At 34.3% G+C, this 22,824-nt stretch overlaps 5 protein-coding genes across 7 annotated transcripts; 2 read left to right on the top strand and 3 right to left on the bottom strand.

Moving 5' to 3' along the window:
- Positions 1 to 797: 797 nt before the first annotated feature.
- Positions 798 to 3,799, bottom strand: LOC136778273 (uncharacterized). Its single transcript, XM_066734967.1, has 4 exons — positions 3,757 to 3,799; positions 1,998 to 2,061; positions 1,475 to 1,726; positions 798 to 1,393 (listed from the first exon to the last, which is right to left on the bottom strand). Exons 3-4 carry the CDS (start codon positions 1,708 to 1,710, stop codon positions 1,213 to 1,215), a joined length of 417 nt encoding a protein of 138 aa, XP_066591064.1. The 5' UTR covers positions 1,711 to 1,726; positions 1,998 to 2,061; positions 3,757 to 3,799; the 3' UTR covers positions 798 to 1,212.
- Positions 3,800 to 7,341: 3,542 nt separating this feature from the next.
- Positions 7,342 to 11,170, top strand: LOC136778391 (TAF5-like RNA polymerase II p300/CBP-associated factor-associated factor 65 kDa subunit 5L). Of its 3 annotated transcripts, none has more exons than XM_066735199.1 (11): positions 7,342 to 7,951; positions 8,141 to 8,334; positions 8,411 to 8,568; positions 8,653 to 8,992; positions 9,055 to 9,287; positions 9,350 to 9,529; positions 9,599 to 9,751; positions 9,810 to 9,957; positions 10,062 to 10,230; positions 10,316 to 10,496; positions 10,568 to 11,170. In XM_066735199.1, the coding sequence occupies exons 2-11, from the start codon at positions 8,260 to 8,262 to the stop codon at positions 10,695 to 10,697; spliced, it is 1,767 nt and encodes a 588-aa protein (XP_066591296.1). In that variant the 5' UTR covers positions 7,342 to 7,951; positions 8,141 to 8,259; the 3' UTR covers positions 10,698 to 11,170. The 3 variants fall into 3 exon arrangements, with proteins under 3 accessions (XP_066591296.1, XP_066591295.1, XP_066591294.1); XM_066735198.1 differs by having other exon boundaries at positions 7,347 to 7,951; positions 8,177 to 8,334; positions 10,565 to 11,160; XM_066735197.1 differs by having other exon boundaries at positions 7,347 to 7,951; positions 10,565 to 11,160.
- Positions 11,171 to 11,252: 82 nt separating this feature from the next.
- Positions 11,253 to 13,584, bottom strand: LOC136778723 (uncharacterized). The gene has a single exon (XM_066735820.1). It carries the CDS (start codon positions 13,493 to 13,495, stop codon positions 11,261 to 11,263), a length of 2,235 nt encoding a protein of 744 aa, XP_066591917.1. The 5' UTR covers positions 13,496 to 13,584; the 3' UTR covers positions 11,253 to 11,260.
- Positions 13,585 to 17,325: 3,741 nt separating this feature from the next.
- On the bottom strand, positions 17,326 to 19,704 carry SF2 (splicing factor 2). The gene is made up of 3 exons (XM_066735200.1): positions 19,405 to 19,704; positions 18,702 to 19,086; positions 17,326 to 18,616 (listed from the first exon to the last, which is right to left on the bottom strand). The coding sequence occupies exons 1-3, from the start codon at positions 19,572 to 19,574 to the stop codon at positions 18,425 to 18,427; spliced, it is 747 nt and encodes a 248-aa protein (XP_066591297.1). The 5' UTR covers positions 19,575 to 19,704; the 3' UTR covers positions 17,326 to 18,424.
- A 721-nt stretch (positions 19,705 to 20,425) lies between these two features.
- On the top strand, positions 20,426 to 22,782 carry mael (maelstrom). Its single transcript, XM_066735616.1, has 9 exons — positions 20,426 to 20,664; positions 20,742 to 20,943; positions 21,021 to 21,401; positions 21,474 to 21,637; positions 21,708 to 22,037; positions 22,118 to 22,154; positions 22,234 to 22,305; positions 22,385 to 22,436; positions 22,512 to 22,782. Exons 1-8 carry the CDS (start codon positions 20,527 to 20,529, stop codon positions 22,408 to 22,410), a joined length of 1,350 nt encoding a protein of 449 aa, XP_066591713.1. The 5' UTR covers positions 20,426 to 20,526; the 3' UTR covers positions 22,411 to 22,436; positions 22,512 to 22,782.
- Positions 22,783 to 22,824: the final 42 nt, after the last annotated feature.

Below are 22,824 nucleotides of genomic sequence, written 5' to 3'. Positions count from 1 at the left end.
CAAGTTGACAAGGCGATGTCTAGGAAAGGTATTTAGCGATGACTTGTCCAGAAAATGCTCGTGGACTGGGGCAAAAAATAATTTCAAAATAGAAAATCTAACTTTGATATCTGAATTAAAAGGTAATCGAGCGAGATATTCTATAAATATTTTATAGGATATATAATGGTTTTATCAATTGTATTTTATAGGTACAGTGAAATCGATATATCCATGTGGAACAGACACCGAGTTTGAAAAGTGCGCGAAAGACTTCTTTAGGTACGGCACCCAGCGATGCGAACGAAAGCGAAAAAGATTAGATATTTCACAAGATGCGATGAATAACAATTTGCCTAAATCTTAAATATATTTAAATCGTTTTCATCCTTATATTTTTCATTATAATGTATGGTGTTAAAAATATTTAAACTTATATATTTTATATGTTAAAATTTCATTACATATGCACTGTTGCAATAATATATATAAATTAATATATGTTGGAAACTGTAATTCTTAGAAAAAAATATGGAAACTTTTCTTTATATTACTATTTTTTGTTATTATATAAATTTACAACAGTGAACATAAAATACTTTATATAATTATAAAATAAATAATTGTCATGATTAAATATATAAAACATCTTTCATTTATTTAAACTTCAAAATATATCATCGCCAATAAAAAGTAATTGTATATAAAGTTTAATTAACATGTTGTACCCGACTTAAACACTGAAAATTACATTTATATGCTACTAAAATGGCACAGTTATTATGATGCTGCAAAGAAACCGTTACCAATATTATTGATGTCGTCAAGATATTACAAGAGTAATGTTGGTGTAATGTTAAAATGGGGAAGTCATTAATTTTAATGTTTTACATACGTTAAAGACTTGATATCGCTAAGATATTGCTAAAATCTTGTCGGTGTAATGTTAAAAATGGGACGTCATTAATTATAACATTTTACTCATATTAAAGATTCGATATCGCTATGATATTACAGAAGTTTTGTCGGTGTAATGTTAATAAGGTGACGTTATCAATAATAACGTTTTAAATATGTTAAAAACCAGACATCACGAGAATGTTGTAAAACTGTTGTTGTTGTGATATCTTAAAATGTGCTGTTAATTATATGACATTTATATTATGTTAATTTTACGTTGCAGATTAACATCACTATTTTCACATAAAACTAACGCAAAAATGACGTCGGTTATCACAATTGTGCTACGTGGATATCCTCCGGTTTTATAATATCTCTAACAATATCTTCAGTGTATCTTGGATTAGGAACTTTTCTGTGGATAACAACCTTTATTTCATTAAGTTTAGCATAATCTATTTTCGAGCCTTCTGGACCTCTAAAAACTGATATAGTGCTGCCTATGGATTCTAACCTAAAGTAATTAAGATTTTTTAATATGAAATAAAATTTTGTGACAATAATGTAAATAAGTTAGAAATGGAAATAAAAATACCGATTTGACATCACAGCTGTTGGTGATTTTGATTGTTTTGCTAGTTTTGCTCCAAACTCCATTATTTTTTTTTTCTTTAATTCTTCACGTTGTTTGATTAGTTCTTGCTGTCGCAGCCATTCTTTTCTTCTATGAGCCAAATAAGCCCGATATTCTTTATCTGAAGTTCTATCGTACTCTTCAGAATATGTCCTTCGTTCCCTTTTATAACTAGTTTTTGAGCTGCTTGGTTTCATTTCTTGCTGAACAAATCTGATAAAGGATAGATTTCATCTCTTAATCTTCGTATTGAAATTTATAAGATTTAACATTAATTTTATTATTAGTGAAACAGCTATAGCAATCACATATATATTTTTTTATTTGAAGCTTTGCACTAACACGCATTTTTAGATATTACAAATATGTTCGTGACTAAAAATTATTGCATTCAAGACACTGTTTAGATCTGAATTATTTTTTCAAAGTTAATTAAACCATTTAATTTAAAACTGTATTTATAAAATTTAATTTTATAACTTACTTCTTAGACACATATCTAACGTGCCTAAATAAATGAACAGTTTTGTAAAGCTTCTCAGTAGAAACTAAAAAATTATACTAAGATGTAGATAATATAATAGCATAAGATTTTTGCTGTATTATTTATGGTAAACATGCATGCGATGGTATTGGAGAGACTGTAAAACGGCTTGCCGCTAAAGCCAGTTTGCAAAGACCATTAAGGCCCGTTTGAACCAAACCTTTAACGGAGGTTGAATTTGCTGAACTCAAGTTAACAAATAGTGTCCGTGACACAAGCTACACCACTTCAACTCGTGGTTAGCTTAACTATGTCTGGTTGAAATGGCCCTAACTAATCAAATTATAAACGCTTCGTTATTATTTCAATGGGCCGAAGCAAATATTAGAAATATGAAATTTTTATTTGGTAGTAATGAAGAACATGAACAGCGTTAAAACAATTTGACCGATCTTTTTGAAAAGGCGAAAATAGTTAAAGGAACTAGAATTTATCGTGCATTTTTAACGATAGATTCAACAACACAATTACAAACTAAAGCTTTTTCTCAATCAGATAATTATACAATTGTAAAAGTTTGTTAAATATTATTAGTATAGCAGTTTCATATTCATAATATTTTCTTCTGCCATAATTTAATAAAATATGTAAATATAAATTAGTATATAATTTGTATATTCAATGCCATGTAGAAATGCCTTATTATTTCTTATTATTTTGTAAATAAATGATGACTGCTTATAAAGCAGAATAATAATAAATATATTGCTAATTTATAATAGTTATAAAAACATAAACAAACAATTAAAATATGTTGTTAACTGGCATTATTCGAAGATTGATGGAATCCGACATGTAGACGCTAGCCGCGCTCAGTTACGCATGCTCCTCACCGGTTTACGCCGCTCGGACGACGCTTCTGGTCGTGCGCGTTGTGATAAAATTTTTTTGTTCACTATGAACACCAAGAGAGTATACGCGTTTTATTTTTTTTTCCTTATAGAGGACATTCCAAGGAACATTTCTGATATTTTTTTATAATTGTCAGAGCATGGCAACACATTTTTTAATTCAAATGTTTATTTTAATTGTAATAGTTTTAACCACTTATAACAAACTATTTTTTTTATGTTTTTCTAATAAAATATGATTCTTCCTGAGTTACTCGTTTTAGCCAGAGTTATCTATCTATATTCGTTTAGGCGATGTGAATTTTAAAAAATTACGTGTTTTTACCAAAAACAGCAAAAGTGGAAACTGACAGCTCGTATCTCCGGAACGAAAAAAGATTTTTGACTCTAACTAGTGTCAAAACTCTTGTATTTTCTTATATATTAATATATATTAGAAAAAATCGGTGTTGTACTCTGAAATCTGTCTGTTTTGACGTGGAATGGCCCATTAGAGAAATACCTGCTGTATATTTTAAGTAACGAAGCTTAACTATGCTTCATGATTTATTCTTAAAAAATATTTAAAAGTTAATACCCTCTATTTAAAGCATAAACAGTATAGTAATTATTTCAATCGTAAATTGTAGTAGAAGCGTGTAACGTTTATGAATTTGATGCTTTTAGTTCTTGATGCCTTGTAGAATCGTGACTCTTCCTACGTACAATTGGATTCAATGCACTTGCTTGCGAGGATTCTTTTATAGCGAAACAATAATTTTAACCATTATTAAATATTAAAAACAGATAAAATTAATAACATTTTTAAAATACTCTTCACTTGCTGTAACGCTTCTAATTGTAATTACTTGTATAAACGATGTAGCTGTAAAGATGGCGACTGGAAACGTGGTTTAGGTTTAGCTGGGTTTAGCAAAGCAATAGCATGAAGTGGGGGAGGAGTGAGGAGCACAGGGCACTGACGTCTGGCGTGTCATGAAGTGGGGCAATGTTTGTAGCACCATCTAGGAACTGATAGCTAGCACCAGAGATGAAACGGGAGATTGCTCATGCGAGGTCCCGAGGCAATCCCTACCGGTAGGCGGCGCTGGTGTTGGCAAACGCGTGTCTCAGGTCCATCTAACCCCTAACGCCATCTATCGGAAGAGACCACGAAGCACGAGCGTTAAGCTTAGAATAGGGTAAAACATATATGCATTGTTGCCAGAAAGCGGAATAAAGAGAGAGCGGAGATATTTTCTCGGACCTCTCTGTCTTTCTCGCTGTTAGCTTCTAGCAGAAGAGTCGAGGCAAAATCTTTCCGTTTCGCTTTGCCGAAAATCTACCAATATTCGATGTCATTTATATTTGCAGGCCAATGCCTTTATACATGATTTTTTCAGCATATTTATTTATCAGCACTGACTTATTTAAATCAATAATAAATTAAGGAAATGCGTATTTGATATATAATAATTATTTTAACTATAATTTCATCGTTATATTTCGCTTATTTCCGTAAAATCTGCATTTCTTTAGTTTATTATTGATTATTGTAAGTCAATGGCAATTTAAAAAAATTTAATCTTAAAAAAAAAAGAAAAGTACCGATCAGGAATCGAACCCGGACCCACGAATCGCCACGCGATTACCTTACCGCCTAGACCACGAAGCTTCTTCAGCGCACCGTAAACAGATAGTCTTTTTAAGGGCTTGAAATCTTCTTTTAAACCATATAAATAAACGAGCAACCGACAGCTTTATTCATTATTATTCTGTCATAATGGTACACAAATTAAGGAATAATTATATTTTGAATAGTTTTCAAAAGCTTTTCCAATAGCCAAGAACGAAGATAAATAATCAACGCTCGCAGTTTCCGTTCTTGGTTATTGGAAAAGCTTTTGAAAATCTACATTATATAATTATTCTTTAATTTGTGTACCATTATTATAGAATAATAATGAATAAAGATGTCGGTTCTTCGTTTATTTATATGGTTCAATAGAAGATTTCAAGCCCTTAAAAAGACTATCTGTTTACGGTGCACTGAAGAAGCCTCGTGGTCTAGGCGGTAAGGTAATCGCGTGGCGATTCGTGGGTCCGGGTTCGATTCCTGATCGGTACTTTTCTTTTCTTTTTAAGATTAAATTTTTTTAAATTGCCATTGACTTACAATAATCAATAATAAACTAAAGAAATGCAGATTTTACGGAAATAAGCGAAATATAACGATGAAATTATAGTTAAAATAATTATTATATATCAAATACGCATTTCCTTAATTTATTATTGATTTAAATAAGTCAATGCTCATAAATAAATATGCTGAAAAAATCATGTATAAAGGCATTGGGCTGCAAATGTAAATGACATCGAATATTGGTAGATTTTCGGCAAAGCGAAACGGAAAGATTTTGCCTCGACTCTTCTGCTAGAAGCTAACAGCGAGAAAGACAGAGAGGTCCGAGAAAATATCTCCGCTCTCTCTTTATTCCGCTTTCTGGCAACAATGCATATATGTTTTACCCTATTCTAAGCTTAACGCTCGTGCTTCGTGGTCTCTTCCGATAGATGGCGTTAGGGGTTAGATGGACCTGAGACACGCGTTTGCCAACACCAGCGCCGCCTACCGGTAGGGATTGCCTCGGGACCTCGCAATCCTCGCATGAGCAATCTCCCGTTTCATCTCTGCTAGCACTACTGCTACCTTTCTGTGCTGTGTGTGGCGTAGGGTGATCGCCGAATGCCGTTACCAATAGTTGGATACAAAAAATGAGATTCATCCGCCATATTGGTGTGGAGAAATGTTTACATACATGCTAATCCTAGCAGAAAGAGGTGTAAAATGGAGAAATGTCAAATGGTAAGGTTACTAAAGTAAAAATTGAAAATAATGAATAGAAAGTACGAATATTCTTCATTTTCATTCAAAGTATTCAATTTTTACTTTAGTAACGACAACATTTGACATTTGTCCATTTTACACCTCTTTCTGCTACGATCAGCATGTAAACATTTCTCCACACCAAAGTGGCGGATGAATCTCATTTTTCGTATCCAACTATTGGTGACGGCCTATTATATGTTGGTACTACGCAATATTGACCAATCAGCGCTCTCAGATTCCATCATTCCGAGTGCTATAGTCAACTAACACGAATCTCCTATGCTCCGCTGTTAGGAAAAGACCATGTTTTTCATAACTTGCATTTACTTGTAATATATTAAATTTGTATTAGGTGTTTTAGTCGGCGAAATTTTCAGTATTGTCATCCGTTAGTTTCAGTGAGCAGTTATAGTAACATTTCTTTCATTGGATCGGTCTCCATCTTTCGGCAAAATTTACATTATTGTAAGCGAATTTGTGAATGCTCCTTCTTCTGGCTGGAATAGTGTGATCCCCTTCCTAATTAGTTAATAGCGCTGGAGAGGGGATGTGGCGGGAAGGATAGCGAAGGATTAGGCTGTATTCTGTGTATGTAGTACATACATATGTAGGCCTGTAGGCAATGAATAATGATAGGCAGTAAGTAAGGATATAGATTGCGAAGAGAGCGAATCTGCGTGTAAACTCTTGTAGCGAAAAGGGAAAAGGAAACCCAACAATAAAATATAGTTCAGAACTTCAGAACAAAAATAATGTGTTTTGCATAATTTAAGATCTTTCTGCACCTTCTGAATTACAACAGAGAAAACTTAGGATTGTAGTGAAGGCTTATATTTTTCTGTAATAAATTAACTATTAATTTTCAGGCTTTACCAAATAGATAAATTTACAAAACATTTACCAATAAGTTGAAAACAGACCCTAAATATACATAAATGTGCATAAATGAGATACAAAATTGTAAGGGATGATTCAGTTTCCTTTATTATTTATACTTTACGTAGTTTAGTTTTAATATCATGCTTTCTCCTTCCAATTAATTGCTGAAGATTTACTTACATGTTTCATTCCTAAATTGTTTTCATTTCAGTATTAGGCGCAAAATTCATTGACTTTCAAAGTCTACCAAAAAGATAAATATAGCACGAATATAAAATTTAAATCATGTGTATTACTACAATCGTCCGACTACCTCAAAAAAATGTATTCTTTCATTTTGTTCTAGCAGAGACATAAATATCTTATAAACATGGTGTACAATTCTTAGAAGTAGAGAGCAGCATATTAAAACAAAATAAGACATTTTTGTTTTATTTGTAATTGTTTTTAATGCTACGTGTTAACATATAATAATTTTAAGCTTTTCCATATTATATTAATAATTTTCAAAGCAGGGACTTTTTTTGCGATGATTACGTATTTATTTATTTTAATAAGATTAATTCTGTCGCATACTTGTAGCATTTATTTGATAAGGTTTAGTGTATATCGTGTATATACACTGCCTCTATACTAAAATGCATTTATGAACAATTAGAAGTCGTCAAAATATTTGCGGTATATTTGATGACAGTTAAGTAAAATTTCATAAAATAGAGTGCAATTTTGGGGTAACATAATTATACAAAACTAATGTAATATATGATTATATCATGTGCGGTTATTTACTAATAACGCGTGAAGAACGTATGTCATTTGATCTTTATTCCGGTCAATCATTACAAAGCTTCGAAGTTTCACGCAAAGCCATTATTTCTTTAGATTATTCGCTCAATGATTTAAACGCCTCTTTTTCCAAATCAAAATTACAATAATTATAAAAATAATTTCTTGTTTGTATTAGTTGTCTTTAATAAATGAGTTATAAATAATAGGAAAACATTGAATGATTTAGAAGCTACACATTATCATTTTATTTTTCCTGCTAAAAAGAAAATCTGAATAACCCACACACTTGTACCAATACTATAGCACCAACACATGCTTGCTGCAGCCGACTGTTCCTCAAAATAAGTGTCTGACAAATGTCGCCCTACCAATTTTTTATGTCGACATTCATGGGGCGACATAACCTCACTATTTAGATTTTTTAAATAGTTTAAAGTTAAACTGTTGCGAAACGATTAAAATTCTATTAAAAATAACTTACAAGCTATACTACTTTTTATAATGGGGTAAGTCGAATTATAAGAATAATTCATTACTCTCTCATTTGTGAATCATTAACATTGCTTTGTGATTACGAATCGGACAGGGAATCCATTGTTTTTCTCATAAAATCCATTGGCATTTAACATTTAGGATAATTTTACTACATCTATAGATTAATATTAATTGTTTATGTGTGTTTACCGTTGCCACAGAGAATCCTATACTAATGGAACAATTTTTAATGGCAGATTTAGTCGGTGATCAGCACCGACTGGCATGCGACTTACGTTTCTTATTTGACGAAATGTAAGAATAGTTTATTTATAATTCAATGACGATGAAAAGATCAAAAAGCGATCTGATTCATGCAACTGTGGAAGCCTATTTAAGGCGCCGGCATTATCAGGTAAATATTATTATTTTCGTCGAAATAAGTAGGGTCATTTGACATAACCTAATTGCGTTTGTTTACAAATAAACAGGATAGTGATTTTTACCAGAAAACTGATCGTGTACCATGCTGGACTAGCGAAGAGATGATATTAAGTTTGACCGCCGAGTGTGCTACAGCACGAGAAAATTCTATAGTTTTTAGTGCAATTGGCAGTGATGTTGTTGCTGCTGACCAAGCATATCAAAGGCATGAAGACTCTTGAACACATCACCTTTGGTGTATACTTAGGCAAATAAAATTGTTGAAAGTGTAAAGTCATTATGTTTTCAGGTTTAAATTATGGGTAAACTGCATACGTAATGATAAGCTTAAAACAGAGCTGAAAGGGCTCCTATATCCAATATTTTGTCATCTTTACTTAGAGATGTTACATGCTGGTAATAGGCAGGCAGCTATTCAATTTTTAAAAACACATCAGAGTGAATTTGTTATGGAAACAGAGAGAGAATTTATAGAGGAACTTTCCAGTGTATTTTCAATGCAGGATATTGAGCTAAGGCCAATGATTAATGCATTTAAAAATAAAAAGTACAAAGTTGATATGTCGGATGATGCTCATAGTTGTCTCAGGCAGTTTCTTGCTAAAAGTGGTCATATAAGTTTAATGCAGGTATTAAACATTTTTATTTTTTGTTTCAGTTTGATTTTTAACCATTTTTGCTGTTCTTTCAGATTATAAATACATATATTACAATATTAAAAAATGTAAATACCCATCAAATGGACCAGGAAGTAGATGAAATATTTAGTCAGAAGCAAGAAACAGGTATTAATGGCCATGTGGAGCAAGCATCTGCTACGGGTCTTGACAGGGAAGCAAGAGAACTCCAAGAAGCTAGTAGAATATTACAAAATAGTGCTCAACAATCTATAAGAATATTTAAAATTAATAATGCTGTTGAGAGGTAAATAAAATAATATAGATTTCCATAGAATTTTACAATTCATTTGTTTTATTCTCTACTAGTGCAAGTTGTGGAATTATTACGGAGGATATGAATAAATTAGCAGTAGGCTTTGGGAGTGCAGAAATAAGACTTTGGGGTATAAATGAAACAGTATTACTTAAACCAAAATGTAGACCTCAGCCGATTCCCTTGGCCTGCGATCTCCCTGAAGAAACAAATTGCATAGATAATAATGAAATGTAAATTACTTTTCTTAAAACTGATACTATGTTAATCAAAGGCAATTTTATTTATTGATATTTTTTCAGAAATGAGGCAGGAGCTGTAGTTTTAAGAGGACACACTGATGTTGTACATGATTTAAGGTTTATTCCAGAAGCTGAAGTTCTTGTTTCAGTATCTAGTGATAAAGAAATGAGAGCCTGGAGACTTAGTGACTATACCTGTGCTGCAATATATGAGTAAGAGAGGGTACCTTTTTGTTAGCATTTATTTTTACTAATGAAATTATATTTTTAGTGGTCATAGTTATCCAATTTGGTGTATGGACACAAGTGCATTCAATTTATATATAGCAACTGGATCACATGATAGAACTGCTAAATTATGGTCCTTAGATAGAACATTTCCCTTGCGAATATTTGCTGGCCATTTTTTAGATGTTAATGTAAGTATATCTAAATCTTAGTTTTTTTCAAAAAGTAATGCTAAGAATCACACAGGTGCACTGATTGCAAATATTGATTAATCGATCAATTTGTTCTCCTTCAGAGTATAAAATTTCATCCTAATGCGAGGTATTTAGCAACTGGGTCGGCAGATAAAACTGTGAGATTATGGGATAAAGATTCTAGCAATTTGATAAGAGTTCTTGTGGGTGCTCGGTCCACTGTCTATTCTTTGGCATTTAGCCCTAACGGAAAATACATAGCAGCAGGATGTTTGTATTTATGATAAATTGGACTGCAAATAACTATTCTTCAGTTAAAACTAACATATAAATTGTTCGAACATATACTTTACAGGTGATGACAAATTAATTTATGTTTGGGACATAGCTGCTAATTCAGTTCTAACAGAATTAAAGGGGCATCAAGATACTGTAATGAACGTGGATTGGAGCTCTGATAGCTCTTATATTGCTAGTGCTAGCCTAGATGGCGTCGTTTGCCTTTGGAAAACTCAATCTTATTTTAATACGTCCAAGTAAGATTTAAATAATAATTAATAGCAAAAGATACAATGTAAGATTTATAATCAATTTCTCTTTTTAGCAGTTCAACAAACTTGCCAACTAAATTAGACGGGCATCAAACCTATTCCCCAGGCTGTGCCAGCATCCTTAATTTTCGATATTATGACAAAAATAATTCTTTGGTTTGCATTGGGACTGGAAAAAATTCTTAGCTAAACTATTTATTACGAGATATTATGAAGAAAGGAACAAATGATATAAAAAATGAGACTAGTAAATGTGTTCGATTCAATCAGGGCTTTCAAATTAGCAATAGATTATCATTTTAAATGCGAAAAGCAATATCTTTTTATTCTTAATAAGCCTCATCATTCTGGTCAAGATATTTGTTCTCTTTTCGCATACTTTGTTATCTCGTTGTAAATATATTTTAACTAAAAATCCAATTCACAAACAGTTCTTTAGATAATTAATTGTGTCGAGAGTAAGTGTATTTATTTATTGACATCGTTATTAAGAAAGGCGCCACTTGTTTTTTATAACTAATTTTTTTTATTAAAAACATATTTTTGTACACAAGATTATTACATTCCACTAATTTAATATTACGAAGTTGTCGGTCCAAAACAGGTGATAAATATAATTGTGAAAATAGAGAGACGAACAAAAGAGATGAATACTTCAAACGATCGCGACAATTTTTCTCTCGGTCTTGTGTCAACACAAAACCAATATGATATAATTTATACAAGGATATTGGAATCCAAATAAATAATTAATTATCGACTTTGGTCGCAGTCTTCTCATCATATTGGATGGATGGTACCATTGGCGGCTTGAATCCATATTCCATCTTGGACTGCCTAAAGTTACCCGTGTCCTGAGGTGTAAATCCATCAGGCTGTCGAGCTCTTCTCAAGTTAGATTGAGCCTGAGCTTGAATGTCATTAGCAGGGATAACCAAGTGTCCCTGCGCAGGGACTCTTATCTGTCCTTGAGATGGAATCCTAATCTGTCCCTGGCCGCTGGATACTGCGAACTGTTGCGTTGGAATCAATATCTGGCCTTGACCTGGAATCAATAGCTGGCCTTGACCTGAAATAAGAAATTGGCCTTGGCCAGGGATCCTGATCTGACCTGGACGAAAAGCAGGAAGCTCTTCTCTCGCTCGGGCCTGATTTTGCTGAGACTTTCTCTCCTGATGACCTTGACCTGATGACTTAGATTGTCCTTGATTCGATCTCGAAGAAATTCCACCTACAACAGGCTCGGGCCACTTCTGGTTCGTTCCTACGTTAAAGGGATAATAATTCCACGATTCCTCTTCGGGATTTCTCAATTGATGACCACTGTTATAACGAATCTGACCAGAAGAAGGCTTGATTATAATTTTCATGATCTCAACAGGAACTGGCTTTGGTCTTACTACCATTTTTTCTATTTCTACAGGATAAGGATGTGGTATCTGAACCTTTTTCTCGACGATCTTCTCAACAGGGACGGGTACTCTTTTCTCAATGGTGTAAGGTACTTGCTGAGGAAGCTTCATGTGCACAGGAACTGGTTGAAGAATAATTCTTTGGAGAGGAACAGGAATTCTACGCTCCAGAACTTTTTCAATATGAATTGGATAAGGCTGTGGTATAGAAACGTGTTTCTCTATGAGCCTTTCAACCGGAACTTGAACGGGAACGTGGACAGGAACTGGCACAGGCTGTGGTATGGACACCTGCTTCTCGATAATCTTCTCTATTGGCACTGGAACCTTTTTCTCCACCACCCTGTCTAGAGGAATCGGATGTGGAACGTGAACAGTTTTTTCTATCACTTTCTCAATAGAAGCTTGAGCAGTCTCCAGCTGATTGGACGAGGCTGGAAGCTCGATTGTACTTTCTATGGCCTGGTCAGATTCACCCAGCTCGTTATGGCGAAGATTTCCTCTCAAATCGGTAATGTAAAATTTTCCCGTGTTCAACCCATCGTTAATTCTGTGCGCATTTATCGTTTTATAGTGATTTAATCGTTGATTGCCTAATTGGATATTTTTATTTTTCAGGTTCAAAGCTATTGAAGGTACGATCTCTATCTTATTTCTCTGACCAGAGTTAATTAGAGTTGCCTGATAAGGATTCACTGGCAATCTGTAAAGCTCTGGAATATTAACGTGTAAATTATCTTGTTGTTGGTAAGCGTTGTTAGATTTAACATTATGATTGCTGTTTCTAAAATTGGTTTCTTGATCGCTATCTTGTATTCTGTTGTTTTTAGCATCATTGGCTAACGGCGATAAGATCTGAAGGTTATCGAAATTTGGTTTGGTAGGATTGTTGAAGTAGATTGCCTCCAAAAATGCATTTTCATCCTGTGGCTGGCTTAAGTCAAAATGAGCCTTATTATTTTCTTCGAGAGGATTGCTCTGGACTTCATTTTTAAGTGCTTGTGGATTTACATTAGATTGTGGTGGCTCCATGTCTATCATAGTAGCCTGGTTTACTGGATAGTAATGGATTTCGTGAACTGGGCCGCTGTGGTAAATCTCCACTGATTTTTGTACCTCCACCGATTGGTCGTTTTGCTGCGGAGAAATTGTTCCGGTTTCAGGCTCTCGCGAAAATTCATTCTGAGCCTGAGCCTCGGCATTGACAAGAGAAATTCCAGCTTGGAGAGAATTCAGTATCATTGCAGAAGAGATGATTTCCTTCTCAGGTGTGGTCAAATCGTTAATTAATTTAGAAGACACCGGTCCAACCAGAGTGGAAGTTGGCTGGAAACTACTAGAAGCTGAATTGTCCTCTACTACCAGCACTTCCTCCGATATATTCTGGCTTGTCTCATAAGGCAGCTCGGGAACTACGATTGGCCTTGAAAACAACCCCGATGATTGGATATGGTCATCGGAAGGCTTCGCGTTATCAACCAGTTCTTCCAGTTTGTAGTCCGCAAACTCGTTCAAAATTTTACCAGTCTTGCTTTCACTCGACGAGCCTTTATCCTCTACATCCCCTTTCATCGTTTCGACAGGAATCAACTCTTCTATTTGTAGATCTCTAGAGTTCTTATTTTCAGTTGCAGACTCATCACCTCCAGTTTCTGGTACACCTTCCGGTAAGTTCCCTTTCAAAATTTCTCTGTTACCAATTGGCTCTTCCACTAATAGCGTTTCTACATTTTTAGGCACTTCGGAAATATTTTCCAAATTCGTTGGTTCGTTTATGGAAATATCCGACTCATTCACAACAACTGGTAGCTTAGTCCTGAGTATCTGGATATTCTTTCTGCCCTGGTACCTGGAAGCTTTCTGTACTTTTTGGCCAAAATTTGTGGCATTTTCTATGAGTAATATATCCGAATGTATGGAACTCAATTCATTATCCTCCGCATTGTCGTCGTCATCAGGACTGCGTTTGAGCACCTCGGAGGACTCCAAATTCTCTGCTTCAGCCTCAACTAATGGAGGGCCATCGACCGATAAAATGCCCTGTGCAGAAAATGGAAAAATAATTGTTGCATGCACTAAACAATTATAATAGGATGAATCGAACTACAGAGTAAAATTTTAACGTGCAGGTTAATCGATTCGCGTGCACTGAATTGGAGGAGGATGTTATAAAACTAGAGAAAGGTGAATAAATGACAATAGAGACTTTTTGCATTGGCTAGTCGTGCAATGAAATCAAAATTCGATCTTAGATAAGAAATAAATGACCATTGGCGAGTGAAATTTTGCGTAAAGAGAGCGGGAGAGGAGAGGAGAGGAGAATGTGAGGGACCAGAGACGGGGAACCGTAAAAGTAGTTGTTTGTTTTCACTGAACCGCGCCCTCTTAATTTACGTGACTTTCACTGGTACAGTTCTCTTTCTAGATTCGCGCGAGTCCAAAGAATGCGACGCATCTTTACCTGTTTTTCCTTTCTTCCTCCTGTAACGGTACAGGAGAAAGGGAGGTAACACGCTCGTGCTACCATGAGCTTTACCTTTCTCCCATTGCCAAATATTGGGCCAATGCATATAGGATTCTACCGTTTTTCACTTATATCAATAATTAATTTTACCCTTCTTCCAAATTACATGCAAAATTCAGCTTTCTTTATATAAGCAAAATTTTACTCACCTTTTTCTCCTCTCCGTCGAGATTAGATTCTGCGGTAGCTATAGATGCTGCCAACAGGATAACGGCTACCTATAGTTAGTTTGATTTAATTTCTTTAAAAATTCGTAGACAAAAAATAATGTTTGTACTAGTTAGTCTTATTTCAACTTGTCAGTGCTTATTTTGATATGGAGTAATGTTAATTAATGCTTGGTTAATTTTAATCGTTACAGGTGATTTAAATTGGCAAGGGAAGAAACACTTACATGGTAAGCCCGCATAGTCCACTGATGAGGGCATGAATAGATAAGCGAAGAAGCTTTTATGGATGAGTGGTTGGTGGTAACCCCTGAGATGAAATTAACAAAGCACCGCTCACAGGGAAGGTCGTACGAAGCACAACTACCTGACTATTCGCCGATCGGCTTGAACCGAACAGATGCACTTGATGCATTCGCATTTTCCGAGGCCCAGTTTTATCCCCACTAGTGCGCGTCGAACGTCTCGTCCTCGTCGTCGATCCTGCCGATCCACACCCTCAGGAGATCAGCTGGAGGGGGCCTTCGCATCTCTAAGACTCTCCAGCATCCGAGCGTGGACCAAACCAATCTCTTCTCTGCCTATTTTCTCACTCATACACTCATCCATCTCTAATTGCACGTACCAGAAGCTACTATTAATACACAAGGAAATGTCCGGACAATTAGTTGCAATTACTTCATCGGCGTTTCTTTTTCACCAAAATCCAATTTGAGACTTAATTATTGCCTAACATAATTATTGTACACAGCGTTTAGTGATTGCATATCTCGCAGGATCGGGGTAATAATCTCTCCAACATTTTTGTACTAAATATTAATATTTTGCAAGAGTGAAACTTCGCCGTCTTAACTCTAAACTTTTTCAGACTTGGTTACTTAATTGTTTATGGTCCTTTTTTTATAATAGCACGTTAAATTTCTATACTATGGAATGGAATTAAGAAAGACTGGACGTAGAAGGTGGCATAGATGCATTTGGGTGTGTCTTAGAGAGAAAAGTTGTGCTGTGAATCTTCAATCGATGCAGCAACGGCATATCCAATGTAGCTGATCTCTCCTATGACCGATATATCATTCGCTATCGTCGGAAAAGAGAAAGGATGAACGAGGCGGAAGAAAAGTAGAGGGTACCAGGAATCATGGATGCTGCTGCGTGTATTTTATCGCGAGATGCGGGCCGATTCCAATCTCACACACATGAAAAGAAACCGGTTTTGATCAATACTACACTTGCGTTTTGAATATATATCTGTACGCAATTACCTAATACTAGTGCAATTTTATTAAACGGCATCGCTCCGTTTTATTTCACCTGTAAGTAAGGATAATGGGTTTTGTACAATAATAAACAAGATTACACTTTTTCAGTTCACGTAATTTTTATTTGTACTTCATCATCATCACCAATCATACTTTCTAATTTGCAGCAATGTTAAACGATATGCGGTTAAAAAATACAGGGTTAACAACATACTTTTGGCCTGTGTGCGTGTGACTAACAAACTATTTATTAGTTCAGAACATGGGTAAGGAGAAGGGGGAGATATTTATGTATAATAATAACAGTAACAGAAATGATAGCAGCTTAAAAAAAGCACCTTTTCATCGTAACATGAGGAGAAAATGTGAACCAGGGGAAAGTGTTTAATACGCATGCAGTGTTGGGGAATAGTTCGAAATATCTAGCTGTGAAATACCTTACAAGATTGGATTCTCCATCGTTGAGAGAATTTCTATCCTTGCATCCTAATGTTTAAATCCTTAATCCTAATTTTGCCATGATCCACCGTTTATTCCAGTTAATATTCTCCAGGCGTCAATTCCCTTACAGTCCTTAAACGTCCACCTTAAAGATCACAACAGATTTATTCTGAATTTTACTAATATCCAGAATAAATCCAGAAAGATCCGGAGGACTCGGCGAATTATCCAAGAAAATTATTTTTTTATGCGTATGTAAATATCCTTATCCTAATCCTTGTACGTCCAACGAATTGAGTTCCAGATCGCGAAATCCGCAATGATTCGATTATTATCAGTATCTCCATTCGAATATAGATTTATTTACTCGCATATCGAGGATGAATAATTTCCAGAAACATTCAAAGATTCCCAAATCCAACGCATGATTCCTAAACTTATCATCCTGTTCCGCTCTCCTAATATCGACAGGATGATGAAGATAATGATTATACAGAAGAGTAAGGATCCTGACGGAATTAAGATTCCAGCGATCATTTCCTTTGCGCAAAGCTGGGTGAAAAGTCCTGATGGAAAAAATATACTCTAGTTTTGTATACCAATGTCCAAAGGGCATTAACAGCTATGAGGAATAGATCCCGAATCTTATTATATCCTCTTGAAATCTTCTGTATCCATATAAAAAATTCAGCTGAATTCTGGTAGTACTTTTTTTTAAATAAGAATCCCTTTGAGGTCCTGCAGTCCCTTTTCGCGCTACTACAAAAAGTCCAGGTAAAATAGCAAAAATTAATTTAGAAATCCAGCTGAATCCTTATCTTTTTAAGCCGTGTGGAAATATCCGCTTTTAGTTTTTTGCATCCTTAAGAAGAAATCCATCCAAATATTTTTCTCGACAGAAAAGAAAATACAGCTGAGAAGTGCTCGGTGCAGAAAGAAATCCTTCCAAGCAAAGCTGAATCCATCAAACTCCTCGAATTTCCGTCCACATTCACAATTTAAGAGTACTTTTATATATATATATATATATATATATCAGTTGCGTTCCTTAAAAAATTCTTCCGAAATCCTTATAAATTATTAATGCTCCGTAAAAAATCCATCCAAAATACGTGTCATATAATCCCATCATATCCGTCCACCAAATCCATCCAAGAAGCAAGATCGTTCCATTTTCAGTTTTTCATTCATCGCGTTATAATCCAATCCAATATACAAAAGAAAAAAAACATTAGTCTCATGTACATGATTTTTTTTAAAGACATTTTTTTCAATAATATTTTTTTTAGCGTGTGTGTATAGTCAAGCAAAAGTAATAAAGCTAAGCTACTTTCTAAAGTCATACTTAAAATTAGAACGAAACGCGTTCTCGAAATTTCATTCCTTTTTTGTTTAAAATACAGAAGAAAATTGAAAAGTGCTTAAACATAAAAACATCCGCATTTTTAATTATGCAAATATTGCAAAATCAGTGATCAAATCATTACTGTGGATAATCGTTGAAATTTTATAGCTCGACTTACATGCGCAGTACATAGAATATTTGTGAAATATAAAGGAATGTATATATTTTAATATAAAAATAATTATCTCAATTATCCACTGCAGATATTTTCTTTTGTCATTACTCGTTTCAAATTGTTAATGAATCAGAATACCAAAAAATATCTCTATTACAATTGGCGAAAAGGATCAAATTCATATGCTTATTTTGTGTTTATCTTAAGGCTAGATCAGAAAATTAAGAAAACATAAAGCAACGTTAATTAAATTCATTAAATAGGAGACTATAAACCTTTGGTTATTGCTGGCTTGATGAAAGTTTTTGAAAGCGAATAAGATGGGAGAGGTTTGAAGTTAAAACAAATAAAGAAACGAGGTAAATCAAAGAACGATTGGAGTCCACCTGGCCAACCGGTTAAACGTGGAACTACATTGGATATTCATATTCAATCAAAGAAATATACGATTGCTTTGTACAATAAATTGTATCAAAGGTTAATAGAATGATCATTTCATCGTTTGTCTCAAATCAGCAATAATTGGTGAAAACATGGTAAAGCGAGTAGATAAGCCTTTACTTGTGTTACCATGTAATACGTACACACTAGTCGTACGAACGAGACCTGGAGCGCGACCGTGATCGGGAATAATTGCGCCGAAGAGGCGAATACGTAGGTGAACCGCGACGTCGAGGGCTATAACTCCTAGAACGACTGCGTCCTCTCTCACGATCTTCGCTTCGGCTTCTATCGCCACCTGTGTGGTCTTCTTTTACACGAATATAAGCAACCTCGCCCTGAAACAAAAATATATATACATGTATAAGATTGTTTTTGTTATCAAAGCTGCAATTTATCCATATCCAAATTAGTAATTCTTACCTCATGAGAACGAAATCTTGAGTCATCTAGTTTTTTAACAGCATACTTCATATCTTCGTATCTCAAGAATTCGACAACACCAGTACCATCTTTATAAACATCTGCGAAGCAGACATCACCTGCCTCCCTCATATGATCCTTCAGATCTTGCCAACTACCAGAAGGTGGTAGTCCTGTCACTAGTACCCTATATTGGGATCTTCTGGCTGGGGGCCCTCTACCCCTGGAGTTGCTCATCTCTCCACGACCGCCCCTGCCACTATCACCAGCCCCACGACCTCCACGGAAATTATTGCTTGGTCCACCTCCTCGTGGAAACTCCACTCTTAATCTATATCCGTCATAATCATATCCATCTCTTGCATGTACTGCGTCTTCTGCATCCCTGTAAACATTGGATCCCATTATGAAACAAGATAAATTTAATAGTGAACTAGACACTAATACCTGTACTCATAAACTAAATTTTAGTTCAAGCTTGCCTTGAAGGCTATAAAATGTGTCGCAGAGGCTTTAGATTTTATGGGTCTTTAGTATGAATTTAAAGTTAAGTTTTGTTTATGAATACTGATGTAAGAAATTAATTCTATGACTAGAATGAAAATATGGTAGAGGAAAATTCCGACTAGTAATGACATTAAAATATTTCGTTAACGAAAACTTAATAATACATACAATCTTATATCAGTAGATTATTCTATACCTAGGATCGTCAAATTCGACGAAGGCGAATGGAGGTCCTCTTCGATTCTTCAAGTCAACAAAAGTTACCTTACCAAACTTGTAAAAAAGATCTTGAATATCTTTAGTTCTGATATCGGGTGGTAAATTTCCCACATATATTCTGCACTCGTTTCTACCACCGTGGGACATAGCTGATAAATAATCTTCCTTTTAAAAGCCGCAATCTCTCCTGGGACGCTCGTTCTCAATTCCTCCAAGCTGCTCCAAGCTACGTAAGCTACGTTCTACGTTTGGTACCCCGTTTAGCTTTTTTCACGAAACAAACAAAATGGCCGAATCCTTTGCCGGCCCTGCGGCTAAAGCCTTGTTCACACGAAATTCCTTCTTTTACCCACTGTAACTTTGGCGCTAAAATAATAAGTTAGTAAATATTATAGAAATGTAATTATTATTATAATGGGGTACTTTATTTTAGATATGATTGAATTTTTTGTTTGCTACGAGAAAAATATTGATATATATACATATATGTAATCTACAGGGTGAGGCACTTAAGCCGCCCCAGAATACGAATGCCGAAAGAGGTGTATCTCTTAAACTATAACAGATATTCAATTTTTCCATAGGACATTTTCGAAGCCTCTTGTTATTTGCTTTCAGAAAGGTTCTATGCAAAAATTGAATATCTTTTATAGGTGAAGAGATACGCGCCTTTCTGCATCCATATTCTGGGGCGGCTTAAGTGCCTCACCCTGTATAATTATTTATTTATTTTAAGTTCAAGTAGTAAGGAGTGGGGATTTCTTTGTTTGTATATTTTTTTGAGATAATCTCCTCTGCGAATGATCAGGAGGGAGACGAGGGAGTTTGAAATATACCCATACATACATTAAGGGCCCCGTTCCGCTATTCTATTGACTGCAAGTACTGAAAAGCTATATTTAATGTCACGCAAACTATAGATTACTAGTACTCACAGTCACAGTAAATAACGGAATGCGCCCAAGGTTAAAGCATAAACTATAAATGCCATCTTTGTTTGATAGTTTGATACTGGTTTGATACAGTCATTACAATCTCGAACGTTTAAACACCGGTTGGAAGATACTAGTTACAAAAAGGAATTTAATTCAAAAACATTATGCCTAAACCAAAAGGAAGAAATGCTTTTTACTTTTTCATGCAAGAATGGAAGGAGCAAATGTGTAATAAAGGGGAAAAATTTCCAAACGGATTGAAGGATGTGCAGCAGGATCAAAGGTGCCATAGGGCTTGGTTGGTAAGTAATATCTTAATAGACTTATGTGGAAGAGAAAGAGAAATTTTATTAATTTGATCATTTTTAAACCCCTATAGAGTTTGAGCACAGCTGACAAGAGCTATTACAAAAATTTATCAGTGGAAGACAAAGAAAAATGCCAGAAATCAAGTGAAAAAAAGACTACACTTGGAGAGTCTATATCTGATGTTGAATACGAGGAAAAATTAAAGCAGAAATATATAGAAGAAATGAAATACTATATTAGCAGTATTGTAAATACAGCTGCACAGAACAATGGTATTTTGTACTTTTGGTGCTGATCAACATTCAATTTTTTTTACAATCATGATATTTATTCATTGTTCATATTTCAGAACTTAAAAAAATGAAATTCTTCATTCTTCATGTCAATTGGTTTTATGAGAGACAATTAGAGAATAAGATTGATTACTTTCCAGCTGAATTTACTTTAGCTGAATTTTCTATTGAAGAAGGAGTTTTAGATGTTTATCATGAGATTTGTGGAGTTAAAATTCCATTGGGCTTCAGACGTGAAGCCAAGGAAAGAAGTCAGGAAACACATAAAATTCCACCAGAACTTCCAGGTGTTGAAAACGATTTCAGGAAAATGTTTGAAAAGTTCTCTAATTTCATGCAATTGAGAGGAGGAGAAAAAAAGGTTCCTCCAATTTATGTACCTAAAAAAATAACTTTACCTGCTAAATCTCTTATTACAAAGTTGATTACTGGAACAGGTAATTTGTTTTTTCTAATTAATATTTATAAATTGTTTGAATTAGCATTGAGATTATATTCTTTTATCTTAGGCATAGACCCAGATCTATTCAAGATTTATGAGTTGGAATATTTGTTTATGCATCTAAGAAATGCTGCTGCTCAGAAAAATGGTATACCAGCAATACCATACACAGTTGCTGACTATGAATTTAATAAAGAAGAATTTGCTTATTTTGCTGGCCGGGAATGTGAAGTATGCTATAATTACAATCTATAGAAACAGTATTTTTAGTTTAAAAATTATATCTATAATTTTTGTACAGTTCCACCAAAGTGTTGAAGATTCCACTGTATATTGTACCAAAAGCAAAGTCTATTATTCATTTTATACAATAAGTGATCACATCTGTGAACATTTGGGAATAACTATGATGTCTGGAGTTCATTGCCCTATTAAAAAAGAATCATCACCTCCTGTCAATTTCTTCAGCTCTTCAAGTTCATTTGATTCCCATTCAGGCTTAATAAGCAGTTTTGGTAAACTTAATCTAATGGGAAGACGATACGTAGATGAAGATGAAGAAAGAAAGAAGACATCCAGGCCTTTGACAATAATTGATTATAGCAAGATAAATAAATCGACTAGTACTGCAGTAAATATAACTCTTTTTGTATATTTTTGTTTTTTTTAGACTTTCCTTCAATTTATGTCTTAACTAAAATAATATTTCAGATCCCAGAGAGGCCTCTTCGTCTACCTAAAACGAAAGGTAAACACGGCGTTTTAGTGTTTTTTTTTACTTTATATTCATATATATAAATATGCTAAACCATACATTTCCCTTAAAGCTATTTCATCACTGCTGCTGGATAATACAGATGAATCTATTGACTTCGACGAGGATTCATTTCCGCCTATTGGTAATAATTTTTTTTACTGTATAATAAGAGATAAATTTTTATTGTTTTCTAAATGCGATAATAAAACGAAACATCGTAGGTCCCCGAAGAAATAACAATAAATGAGCTTCTAACTATCGCTTCATTAATAAGTAGGTAATTTTTTTTATTTTGCATAAAATTTATTTGTTATCTTAACAGTTTTTTTTTCTCATTCTATTATCCAGGACACAGAGTCTTCCACAAGGATTTCTTATCATTATTATTATTTTTTTTATAGGCTTAAGTATATAATCTACTTTAATTTCACACTATGTTCCTTTGCTTACTTAATTAGTCATTAACAACAACAAACTTATGTTCCTTCTGTGATAATACTTTAAGCATTCGTTGGACCAGTCGAAAGTTTATATTTTTTTGTTACAGAACAAAGTTTTATAGATATAAACAAGAGTAATAAAGTATGATTCGAGAAGTAAACATTAAGATTTCCCTTTTTTTGTTTATTGAAATAGATTGTCATTAACAGTTGACTTTTTA

This window comes from Prorops nasuta, unplaced genomic scaffold, assembly GCF_024137725.1.
Source record: "Prorops nasuta isolate Cenicafe-Biocafe unplaced genomic scaffold, Cenicafe_Pnas_1.2 PNAS00014, whole genome shotgun sequence".
Taxonomy (NCBI): domain Eukaryota; kingdom Metazoa; phylum Arthropoda; class Insecta; order Hymenoptera; family Bethylidae; genus Prorops; species Prorops nasuta.
The sequence above is the reverse complement of the archived record's forward strand: the minus strand, read 5'-3'. Positions and strand labels throughout refer to the sequence as shown.